This window comes from Sciurus vulgaris (genome assembly GCF_902686455.1).
Source record: "Sciurus vulgaris genome assembly, chromosome: X".
NCBI lineage: Eukaryota > Metazoa > Chordata > Mammalia > Rodentia > Sciuridae > Sciurus > Sciurus vulgaris.
Window position 1 is genome coordinate 28,073,162 of NC_136471.1, and position 12,833 is coordinate 28,085,994.

A 12,833-nucleotide genomic window follows, 5' to 3' on the forward strand; every position below is an offset into this window, starting at 1 on the left:
TCTAAAGGAGCTTAAAGTTCATCAACTCAGAGGGTCTCAAATTTAACTGATTTGTTGGGGCAGATATGTACCCTAAATTGATGCAAGACAAGACATATTATAGCAAATAGGACAAAGTCATTAAACAGTAACAGAAATGAAACTGACCTGGACATTTTCAGCTATGACATAGACATAATTGATTCAGGTGAGCACAAAGAGCTGTTAAAATTGATACACACAGGAGACTATCGATGACATGCAATAAAAATATGAAGCTTATTTGAATAGGGAACAGTTTAACTATACACAGGTAGTTTCATCCTTTGACATTTTAGGGCTATAAATTTTTCTATAATTTAAAGTGTTCATATTAAACAAATTCAGGGGGAAAACAATCAATCATCAAAAAATTCCATTTAAAACAATAATGCATTCCTATTAACTACACTAGGATTCATTTTATAATAATGGATTCTATAATTTCAAGATAATCTATATTAGAGAAGGTTGATAATCATCTCACTCTTGAGGTTTATGTACATTCGAATGTTGGGTTTTTTTTTTTTTTTTTGGTTGATTTCTTCATTCAGTGGTAGGCACTCTCCTAGGCTCTGACCTCTCTTCATTATAATGAGGCTCACAGACAATAATGAAAAAGGTAAACCTCAGGAAGGTATAAATACTGTCAAATGAGATAAAGGAAAGTTAGGGACAGAGAATCACTATTTTAGACAGAGTGGTTCAGAGAATCTACTCTGTGGACATAACACTAGGGCAAACCCTAATAGCATTCATCTGTATGCTAGATCATTTGGGCATGAATACATCTTGCCACTTGGACCCGTTTGAAATAGATTTTCACACAAGCTAGAGCCTGACATTGACATTTAGGAGACTGTCGAATTAAAGATTCTGTGCCATTATGTGCAATAGGAAGGTAAAACAAACCTTTCTCCAGGAATTACTACTTATTGTTACTGTACTAGGTTTTATTGATAAATGCTTGGAGTGCCTGCCCATCCAGAGAATTTGAATACCTCAGACAAACTAAACAAGCCCTAGAAAAAAACTCAGCCGCAGCTCTAGACCATTTAGTCATGAAAGGGAAAAAATAGCAGATCTTCAACAACTACTTACATTTATAAAAAATAAAGACAGTTTATATCTTAGAATATATAAAAGGAAATACAATGTTACAGTATTTAAGCATTCGAAGAATTAGTATTCATAGTTTTGTGTATCTACAAGTAACCCCAGAAGATCCATAACATAATCATTTATAATTTTGCTGAGGTACCCATTTGTATCCATATGCTTTGTGTTTAACATTTTCATGAATCTGTTTGTTAAAGAACTCTAAGTCTATTTGCTAATGGCAGGTTTTTGTGTATTTTTAATCTAGGAACATGAAAAACATTATACCAGGTACACAACTGGGACTAGATAAACATACAAAGCAACAATTGCCAAATAAATTGAATAGACTAAGGACTGGAGGAATCTCTTCACACATCATCAACATCCTCAAATCTGCTTTGTAGTCACCTTTCTTTCTAAAAAGAGACACTGCACATAACTTGTCCACATTTGGGAAAGGTATCCAAGCATGGTTTGGCTTGACCAGGGTTCTTTGTGTTCTGCTTGTCATTTCATCTTGCTTTCCCTGAGCAGCCTCCTTTGTTCATAGCTTCTGCAGTTGTCATCCTAAGTAGGAAGTAAAGTTGTTGATACATGCTAATAAAGCACTTTGATCTCATTTATGTGAAAGGTATTACTCATGTGAAGACAGGATCTCCTGATTTTCAAATGAGTTTTGTCTAATGCTAAAATTCTGGAAACACATGTTCAAGACACATCTAAAAAAATTACAAAGTGCTGAAGGTTCCCAGATTTATACTGTTGACTAGCTTCTGAAATCAGCAGTCAACACCTAAAGGTACCAAAAAGAAAGAATGTGCGAATTTCACTTCTTTGCAAATGCTTTTGGACAAAAAGACTGAAAGAAACCAGAGAGTAAATCTTCAAAATGTTATTCATTCTGATTATTTATGATATTTTGAAACTTAGATATTTTGAGATGCTTAATAATTAGTAATACCAGTAACTATCTATAATTTAGTGCAAATATTTTTTCTAATATTTTATCTTTCCCACTTTCTGCTCAATTAGGATCAAAAGTAAAAAAGCTCAAATCCTTATTACCTACTTCTCAGCCATACTATGTGCTTGCAGTGACTCTAGCTAATTAAATCATCTGATCTTGTTCCTATAGAGGGAAGAACCAGTACTTTGGTGATAAAGAATGAATAGCATTCTGTAGCTCATTTCCACAACACCCTACACTTAGAAAGTGCTCAGCTGTTGGTAAATTTCTGTAGGTAATGATTTCCTATGGATATCACCATGTTTGTAGGTGAGCACTGTCAATTGTAGCCACATCATTTACATTTTGACAGAAAGATCTGCATTACAGCTCAGGATCTTTGGAAAGCCCAGATCAAGAGATCTCTACCACTCCACCACTTGATATCTTGGTTTTTTAACAAATCCTAAATTAGTTTCTTCATTTTTAAAACAGGCCTAATAGTTGTCCCCACTCAGGGTTATATGGACATTAAGTGAAATAAAGTAAGGAAAGTGACTTGCATAGTCCCTGACTCATAGTAAGTGTGCAGCGCTTTATTTATACAATTGTATCATAATTATCAGCATTCGGAAAATAATTATCAGGGTTAGAAAATAATTTGGAAGATTCAGTTCTAAATATGGTCATTTTACTGGGTAATTTTATTGTTATGATATATTTGTGTGGTGATAGAGAACTGGAAAGAACTATTATTCCTACTTTACATAAAGAGCAAATGAAGTCAAAAGTAATTCTGTTTTGTAGGAAAGTCATAGTGGTGATCACTAGCAAGGCAGAGCTAGAACAGTGGCTACAGCTAGGCCAAACATTTTCCTCACGGCAGGAAGAATAATCCATGCCCAGGAAATAGCCAACAAGAAGGACCTGGCCTGTTTAATGACTATCCATTATTTGAAAGGCAGATCAACAGAGAAGTGTCAGGAGAGGTTAATGAGGTTAACAAAACCCCATAAGGCTGATTACAAAGATAAACAATTTGAGTAATGTGTAGAACAGGCAAAACACAAGCAAAAAAAAAAAAAAAAACCTAACTTCAGACTATTCAAGAGTTGCAAGGGCTTACAGGACAAATATTTCAGATTCAAATTCTGGACAAAAGTAATCATGTGTCTAAATGAAGCAAAGTGGCACTTATGCAGTCCTGAAAATGTGACTGTGTCGTCAGTTTTCTTATTGCTTCAAAACACTTGATCTTTTTCCCATTACTTTGGGGATCTCAGGCATCCAAAGCAAGCCTACTTTTGACAAGCAATTACCAGGGCAGATGGGAAAATAGCCACCCTACCTCAGGGTGAGTGCCCCCATTTTGTTTTACTTGAAACATCACTAGCCATGAGGAAAATAATTCTGCTTAAAAAGCTATCTGCATTTTCAATAGCACCACCTTTCCCTGAGCCCTCGAATGTTGATGGGTAATGCTTCCAGCTGCTTTTAGTGTTATCCATTTGGTAGGTGTTATTTATTTGGGCTGGTGATCAATGGAGTAGGATTAAATCAGCCTGCTATATTTAAGTAAAAACTAATGAGATTTTATTGGGTTTGCATATGAACTTTCACTGCATTCACATTTTTAGAACATGAAAACTAGTTTATGCTAGAACATTAGGTGTTTTCATGGTGCTGCACCAGCTTAGATAATATATAACAAAACAGCATGTGTTCTGTGGGAACCCCCCAAAAACCTGGATATTATAAACCTCAAATATATTTAAATTATAAAATACCAAATAGTAATTTTGTGATAATATATACAGGCATAATGAAGTTAGTGTGCATAAATTAAGCATTTGAGGAGAGCTATTCATTCATTTCTCCCAATAACACAGGTGCTATTTAATTCCCTGAAGTAGTCAATTATCAAACAAAACTCTCATGATGAGAATGTCATAATGTACAATCCAGAATGTTGGCTTCTGATAAATGAACTGTTAAGGCATCTATCACACTGGAACTTCAAAGTAGTCTCTACAACCCTTGAAGCAGTGCCATGAGAATGAGTTGCAAGTACATTACAACTTTATTAAAAAAATATTGGAGTTGAGATCCTATGAATCTTTGTTAAGCCCATGTTGTCTACTCCAGGCAATGGGAAGGACACAAAGAAAATCACACAGTCCTTGTCCTGGAGTGACTAATAGGAAAGACAGACAGATCTGTAACTGTCATCCAACATGGGCTGTGACAAGTGTAATAACGTGGGTACAAGCATTGTATAATGAAAATAATAGGAATGAGGGAGAAATTGACATTATTTGGGGCAGATAAATTGGGTTAAAACATATTTCCATTTCATGATCTCTGGATTTGAAGGGTCCCGACTGTTCATTTTATTGTTCAGCCAGCACTTTGTGGTGACAGTTTTACTATGACTCCCCAAATTGCAGTTGTTGCAAACCTTTATCCAGAGGTTAATGTGGAAGAGTTAAAATTCATGTCACAGATTTTGTAATGGTAAGATTGTGAATCAGTTGTTGATTTGCCTTCCTTTATGTGGTTTATTCTTCCTGCCTTCTTCCCCAGGAGTTCATACACCTTAATTGGCTGATTATGCTATGGTCTTACTTTTACTAAAGCAGCAATTCTCAAAGTTTGGCCTTTAGACCAGCAGGATCACATCACTTAGGAACTTGAGTGAGATAAGCCAATCTCAAAAAACTAAAGGACGAATGATCTCGCTGATAAGCGGATGAGGACATATAAGGGGGGGGAGGGGGGGTATGAGGGGTTAGCATTAGGGTTAGGGTTAGGTTTAGGGTTAGGGATAAGGAGGGTGGTAAGAATGGAGAAAGGAAGGACTGTATAGAGGGAAAAGAGGGGTGGGAGGGGTGGGGGGAAGGGGAAAAAATAACAATGAATCAAACAATATTGACCTATGTAAATTTATGATTTTCAATTAAAATAAAAAAAAAGAAATGCAAATTCTCAGGTCCCACACCAGACCTTATTGCATCATAAACTTTGGGGATAAGGCTCAACAATCTGTATGTTAACAAGCCCTCCAGGGGATTCTGGTGCATGGCCAGCATGGTCAAGCTTGAGAATCACTGGCCAATAGGAAAGGTTACCAGGAACTACTGAGGATAAACACTAGAGTCCCACAATGGGACTCTGAAGAATAGGCCCTTTTAGTCGTTACATGATGGCACTGAATAACAGAAATATTATAAGCCCTTTGTTCTAACCACTCAGAGATATTTGAATTCCATCAGGGCCCCTGGAAGCAGTGCTTTAATCCAAATGATATGTGGGATCAATGACTGTGAGATTTAGGGAATAATAAGTCCAGGGAGAATATGTCTGGGGAACCCTCCAACCACACCTCATATGCAGTAGGTTTCTGTCCCTTGAAGAGTCAAACCAACTGACAACTCCTCAAGGATTTTAAACGGCAGGATTCATACGCTAGTGAGCAGAGGATTCATATGGCTTCTCCCAGGCCAGGCCTTCTGAATGCTATCTCTTGACCAGAGCTGTCAGCTTCTGGAAAGGATTTCATCTCTTCCTATGGAGAAAGCAGACTAACTTGCCCACCTCCTGCTAGGTCCCCTGCTGACTAGGTCCTTGATTTTGAATGTTACCCTTCAAAGTTGCTTTTGCTCATGTTTGCAACAAAAGCAAATAGCTATAACTTCCCTAGCCCCAAGCCTCATTTTCCCTACGAAAGATTTTAATCAGAAATACAAAGCAGTAAATTACATCTTCTTTCAGCAATTTAGTTTTCAGCCTTGTTTTTCAAACCAACTTTTGTGCTTGAGGTTAATGTTGTTGCCTGAGGTGTTGAATGAATATTGGAAATTTGACACAGAAGACAAAAGACAACAAATAAGGGAAGAGGAGAATGGAACCAAGAGCTGATTGAAGGCTAGGGATAATTTGACTATGCCTTGAAAATAACAAATACAGAATGAATCAGACCTTTTGCATCAGGGCTGTCTAACAAGCAGCTTGTTAGTTAAATAAGCCTCTCAGTAAAGTTTATTCTGACTTGCATTTCCCAAGATGCCCTGTTCTCCAGTCCAAACTCCAAACACTTGGAAGATTCAGCATTTAGTTAAAGTGGAGAAGCAATTCCTTTGGGGTTGTGCTTTTGCATAGTGACAGCAGGTAGACAGTTTGGCAGCAGCCTGTATTCTCTAGAGAATAGGGAAACAGACATTTGTGAGGGGTGATCTTCCCCATACATGTTTTCAAAGTCACATTGGACATGCCCATCTAAGTTCAAGTTATTTTGCTATGACCAACAACATCAGGGAGAAATTCTTGTTTTTAAAGGTTCAAGGAGGCAAAGCATCCCATCCATGTATGTGAATCAAAGGAGAGCCCCAGGCAAAGATGGGTAGCATGCAATGCCAGCCATTGAGAGTATAGAAGCCCCCATACATCAAAGTGGGTGCACACACAAACACACACACACACACACACACACACACACACACACACAACCAACACAAAAGACAAATTACACTGGGTAGATACCTGTTGTACATATGTACTTGTCCATCCTCATGACAGTCCAGACAGAAGCTCCTATCATCAGACTTGAAAGATTCTGAAGATTTCTCTATATTATTGAGTTGAAAAGATCTCAGAAAAAGATGGGCCCTTGAAGGACTAGGATTCAGATTGAAGTAGTTTTGATGTGGCAAAAATTTAAGAGTTCAAGAGGTTTTGAGGTAGGCCACGGATGGGCCAAGAAGGACTGTCTAATTTTGATGTGATTGAAAGAAATGAGGACTCTACAGAATAGAAAATGGGGAGGCATGCCAGTGGGGGTAAAGAAAAACACAGGAATTAGGATCGTGGTACTACCAAAGGCAGACCCCTGCCATATACACCTCACTATTCAGCTAGGGTTTATCCTTGGAAATAGATGAATTATAGTGGCTGCCCTGAATCTGAGAAGGATAATCAGAATAAGTTATATAAATGGGGAGAAACTACATTTTAGTGCCATTGTGAATCAGGAAACACAAGGCAGAGACATAGCTATCATCCACAATTGGGAAGAAAATTGAGTTTAGAATCTGGGAGTTCACAAAATGGCAGTTGAGCTGAACAAAGCTCAACACACCATATTAAGCAAGAATACACACAAATGCTCCCCAAGAATCATCTGGAGTTGATATATCCCAGGGAAGTGAGTAGACTTTTTGAGAAAGAGAGTTTGCCTGAGAAGTAAATTTTTCCCCTAGGTTTCTACATGCAGTGTCAGTGAAGATTATTGCAAATTAAAAATAATACTTTAATACTGTCCCAAAATTTAGACAATTTATACTGACACTGGATGACTGATATTGGTCAAAGATTACAGTACTAGTAATCCAGGAATAAAAGTAGCTAAGAGTTATTCTTGTGAAAAATGGTTGACATGGAGTATGTAAATAATGGGAGCAAATGCAGTAAGATACAAAGAATCTTAGAACATTTAAAGTCGAGTACATTACAAAGAGATTTCAATACTGATAAATGTAGAATAATAAGTTTTATGGGGCTTTATCATATGCTGTGAGTTAGTGTGGATCATAAAATATGAGGAATAAAAAAGTAGGGGAGTCGAAAGACAAGTCTGTGCGCATTATTTATGAATGATGAAGAGTGAAACGAATGAGAAGAAGAGCAGGTAGACAATGTCTTGAATAATGATGACTTTGATGAGTCATTATCACACAAATCTGTGTGCTTCATAAAATATGAGGAATATTAAGGAGCAGAAGAGTCAAAAGACAAGTCTACTCAGAGTGAGATATGGAATGAAGGAAGAGAAGAATACAAGGGAAATGCACAGAATAATGATGACTTTTATGAGACTTTCACTCACCAGCCTGGATCCTTCATAAATATAAACCATATAGAAAATAAAAAAGCAGCAAAATGAAGAGACAGATCTGTGTTTGTCATAAAATAATGAGGAAATAATGCCAACTAGGCTTGACAAAATAAAAACAAAAATAATTGAACCTACTACAGCTGTGGAAAGACACAATGTCTAGATTAATATGAACAAATAAAATGAGCAAGTGTAGAATTGTCTTGCCAATAGGGAATCAGCAAGTTCCTAGGTAGGCATTACTGTTGCAAAGTCCACCTTGTTAGCTAGTAGAAAGGTTTGGCAAGTTCATAATCAACCCCCAAAATCACCAACAACATTAAGAGCTCAGGAGACAATGTTTAATTTTTAAATTATTGGTCTCCCTAACACATAATATCTTCTCAGTCTCTCTGACTCTAATCTGTGTAGTTCAAAGGAGATTTCCACAGCTTGTTTCCACTTAATCTATACCCCTCTTGTCCAATATTGCTTTGTAAAGACCTCTATAATTTTACTATATAAAACCAAAAATGTTCTTTATTTTCATTTTTTCTTACATTGAACTTGGAAACTGGGATCAGATTGATCAGGATCAGTTCAAATTCCAAAACTCAAGGACTTCAAATGTCTTTAGTATTAGAACAAATGGATTTCAGAATGATAAATTAGGAAAATCAAACATGGAAATAAAGCAAGTGCCCATATGCCATTTACATGCCATTCCAAACCATGATTTGCATAATTCATGGAAAGAAGAAAGCCACTTATCTATATCATTGAACTGGGAATGTTGGTCTGAGAGCTCAGAATATACACAAATACTAATAGCAACAATTATATTAGCTTACCTTTGTGTAATACTTAATGGTTTGTAATTTGTGTTAAGGAAAAGTCTTAGGTAATTCAGGATAAATCCTATTAGCATAATTTATAACCAATTCCTCTGATTGCAATAAAATTTAGTATGAGGTTTATCAGCTGAAACATATAAAACAGACTTTGTTAACTGTCTTTTTCTTATTCTGAGGTGTTTTGGTTTTTCTGCTTTTCTTTGGTTTTCCTCAAATGATCCTTGTGGTCTTGAGACTTTAGATGCTTCCCTCAGCTTGCTGATTCTGTTAGATAAATGTATAATCCCAGGGTGAAATTATTAGCATTATTTTTAAAAGCTGCATTGGCCAAAATAACATGGCTCCTTTTAATCCAAGATTGAGCTGTCCAGGATACCCTAAATCCCACTTGGTGAAAAAAAATGACATTTGTGCCCTAGAAAAAAAAACATTGACCTTGTTCAACCTTCCTCAACCCTGCCAACTCCAGCTATAAAATGCATAGCCAAGAGCTAAGAGCTGCCAAGACTAGGATTGGACTCTAGTGAAAAAGCTATCTCCTCCCCCACCCCAAATAATGGTAGACCAGTGAAAAATCTTTGCTTGGAATTTGTCCCAGGGCCCTCTTCTTAACTGCCAGACTCCGGGAATTTGTTACAGCTTGTCAGCCAAGCCAGCGTTGAAAGTAATGGACATTTTAGTGGACTAAGTCCCTGAGAGACAGCCCTATTTAGGGGTTAGTTTAATGGAATCCCATTCTTTGGCAAGTATGCCACTCATTTGTTTAAAGAGGAAATGTCCTGATATATTTTATTAAATTGGGCAAGAAAAATAGGATACCATAATCAAGGATCGTGTCTCCTTTGCAGACTTTAACTTAAGGTTCACCAATATATGTTTGTTTGGTTGTGTTTTTTTTTTTTTTTTTCAGACAAAGCAATTTAGCAGTGTGCATCAAGAGCATTAAAAATTTTCATACTTGTGTATGAACATGCACAGAAAACACACACAACAAATTGCTACTGCTGATTACCTTCTGGTGAAAACACCAGAAAAAGAAAGGGGGGGCGGTAGGTGGTCAATAGGACTTTAGTCATATTTACAATTTATTTATTTATTAACTAACAATTAATTTTGATTTTGATGAAAGGAAAGTGTCCTTCCACAACTAGGGCTCTCTTCCCAAAGAAATAAGAAATTCCATGTAGGAAAAAAAAAAAAAATAAGAAACGACTAAATGTCCTAAAACGAGGGGTGAGTTAAACAAGTTTTGAGGTACTATTTTAAGGGTATATTATATAATAACAAAATATATGTTGATGAACTTCTAATTACATTGGATGATGTTGATAATGTACTATCATCTTAAAAATATAACCATTCAGAGCTATATGTTTTCTGTGATCCCAACTTTGATGGTTAAAAATGGTACACATAACCTCTCCAAAATGTTATTAGTACTTACTACTGATTGGCAAAATTATTGTTTTCTTGATTATACTTGACTGTTTTCTGAAGCTTCTACATCTTGACTTCTAGATTTAGCTTTAATGTGCTTTGTCATGTGCCTTTGGTTTTGTGTTTCAGGCGTGCTTGTGTGATTCGAGGCCAAGTGGTGGCTGTAGATGGAACCCCTCTTGTGGGGGTGAATGTCAGCTTCTTGCACCACAATGATTATGGGTTTACCATCAGCCGGCAAGATGGAAGGTACAACATGATTGCTTTTGATCATTGTGGGAACCAAGTACTGACTTCTACCCATGGGTAAACCCAGGGCTCAAGACAATACAGTGGTAGTAAGCCCATCTCCCAGATATATCTAGAAAAGTTACTGGTAATATTTATTTCCTCCAATTCTCATTCGAAGTCACACCAAACTACTCTTGAACATTTCACTGTTATTCTCAAGTTTTCTTGAACCACTGGCCATGTGGAAACTTTTGTATCTTTAAACTATTTCCAATTATAATTCCAACTTCAAAGTTCAGTGTGATGATGCAGACAATAAATAGGGAACTGAGGAACACTCTGGCTATTATTCCAAAATAGGCCCAAAATACTTCAGAAATGAACATGTCCAAAAGATTTCTTCTAAAAGCTCAAATTTCAACCATATTAAAAGGATTTTTTAATGTGTCCTCCCAAGGCTGCCTATTTGCCTAGTAACTACAACTGATCGACAAGCATGGCCAGCCTATATAACTGTAGTGAGTTAACCTTAATCATCAACCAGCCAGTGACACTCTGAGGGCTTCTCTAGGTTCTCTGAGACGTGGGAAGCAAGACCTCCAAGTAAAACATTTTCGTCCTGGTAAATGATTTACTCACAAAAAAACATTTTTGTTACTGTCATTTAGATAGACACTTGTTCATAATATTTGAGTCAATAGGCCCACATGTCCACCTTGAAGGTACATATTTATGACTCTCAGGAATACTGTAATAATGACCTTAAGGTACTCTGTTCTCCAGGTGGATACCCTTAAAGTGTCCTACTCATAACAAGGCACTTCAATACTTAGAAAAAAGACCTGATAGCTAGGAGCTTTATCACAATATGAGAGACTATCTCATTTTAAGAACCCACAGTCATACCTTATTAGTCCTAACCATTTCAGAAATACTAATTATTCAATTTGGGCTGTGCTGAATTTACTTTATCAATTGCTTGTCAAGAAAGTGCTTATAAAATTTAGTTGAAGAAGATAAGGAAGTTTTAACCTACTTAAGAAAACAAACCATTTTAGAGTTCAGTGAATTATTTGAATGTAAATTATATTGCTAATAGTAACTAGCATCTATTCATTATAACAAGCTCAGCAAAACCACTTGGGTAACAGGTAGTACACACACACACACACGCACACACACACTATATTTCCTGTCAGATATTCAATAATTGGAACTCTTTATTAATTCAAATGGACCTTTTTCCCAATTAGATTGAATGATGGGATTTTTTGTAGTTCACTTACTGGTAACTGGTACACACAACTAGCCTCCCCCCTGTGAGCATCTTCAAGCATCCAGCATAAATTGAGAAATAGAGTATTTTTAAAATAGAATATGCTGAAGACATTTGACTTCTCATGACTTCAGTTTTGTTTTGTTTTGCTTTTTTAAGCTTAGAGCCAAAGGTTTCAATTATTTGAAGAGAATCTTCAATCTTCAAAAGAATCTTAATGTCTAAAAATATCAAAATTTGTTTCTGGATTACAGAGAATATTAAAAGGGTAATTTGTTGTTATTTTGTGTTTTTATTTTTATGTGAAATGTCAAGACCCTCTTCTGCTGAGCTGTCTGTGAGAACTAGGTTTATGTAGATGACAGCTACTAGCCAGAGTCCCCTGTGGGAATAACTCTCCTCTCAGGCACCATAAAGGGTGTAAGTGTTCAAAAATGTACCCCAAATGCCAACAAGACTGTCCCACTGTCATTTCTTGAACATAAAGTGACAGTGTGATGAAAGTTTCCATTTATATGTCTCTGCTTATTACTACCTCAGATTAAGTACACTTCAAAAATAGAAAATCATAAGGAAAATATACCTGAGGGTAAAAGATTTTTGAATGACTGAGGTTAGCATTTTGATACCTAGTAGGCAGTGTGATATGTGAAATGTTGAAAGAGGCCTCTATCTCCAAATAGCAAGCCCAACAATCTGCTGCAGTTGTGTTACTGTGTTGGGTTAAGCTATTGACTTTTTCAAAGTCTACCTTATATGCAAATATCCTGTGAGGGATGTAGAACTACTTACCCCATTATCAACACCTTACTATTTGACAGCTTTCCTTAGAGAACTAGAACACACACACACACACACACACACACACTTGCATGTATGTTATGGGAACAAAATGAAGAAGATGAAAAAGAAGGATGATGGTGGAAGACTGAACCCTTTGAAAGTATTAAGAACAGATATTCAGATAGAGAGGGACCAGCAGAACAGAAAACACAAATCTGAAGTAAAAACATTTATGAGTGTCTCCTATGTGACAGACACTTTCATTAATGTCATTCTATCTTCATTCTCACACCCCTATGAAGTCAACATTATTTTCAT

General features: G+C 36.5%; 1 protein-coding gene across 7 annotated transcripts in view; it reads left to right on the top strand.

Moving 5' to 3' along the window:
• Positions 1–12,833, top strand: part of TENM1 (teneurin transmembrane protein 1) — a 753,664-nt gene that overhangs the window by 609,599 nt on the left and 131,232 nt on the right. For all 7 annotated transcript variants that reach the window (XM_079123321.1, XM_079123316.1, XM_079123318.1 and 4 more), the window contains one exon: positions 10,355–10,474. In XM_079123321.1, the coding sequence (XP_078979447.1) occupies positions 10,355–10,474 (120 nt within the window). The remainder of the gene's footprint in view (positions 1–10,354; positions 10,475–12,833) is intronic.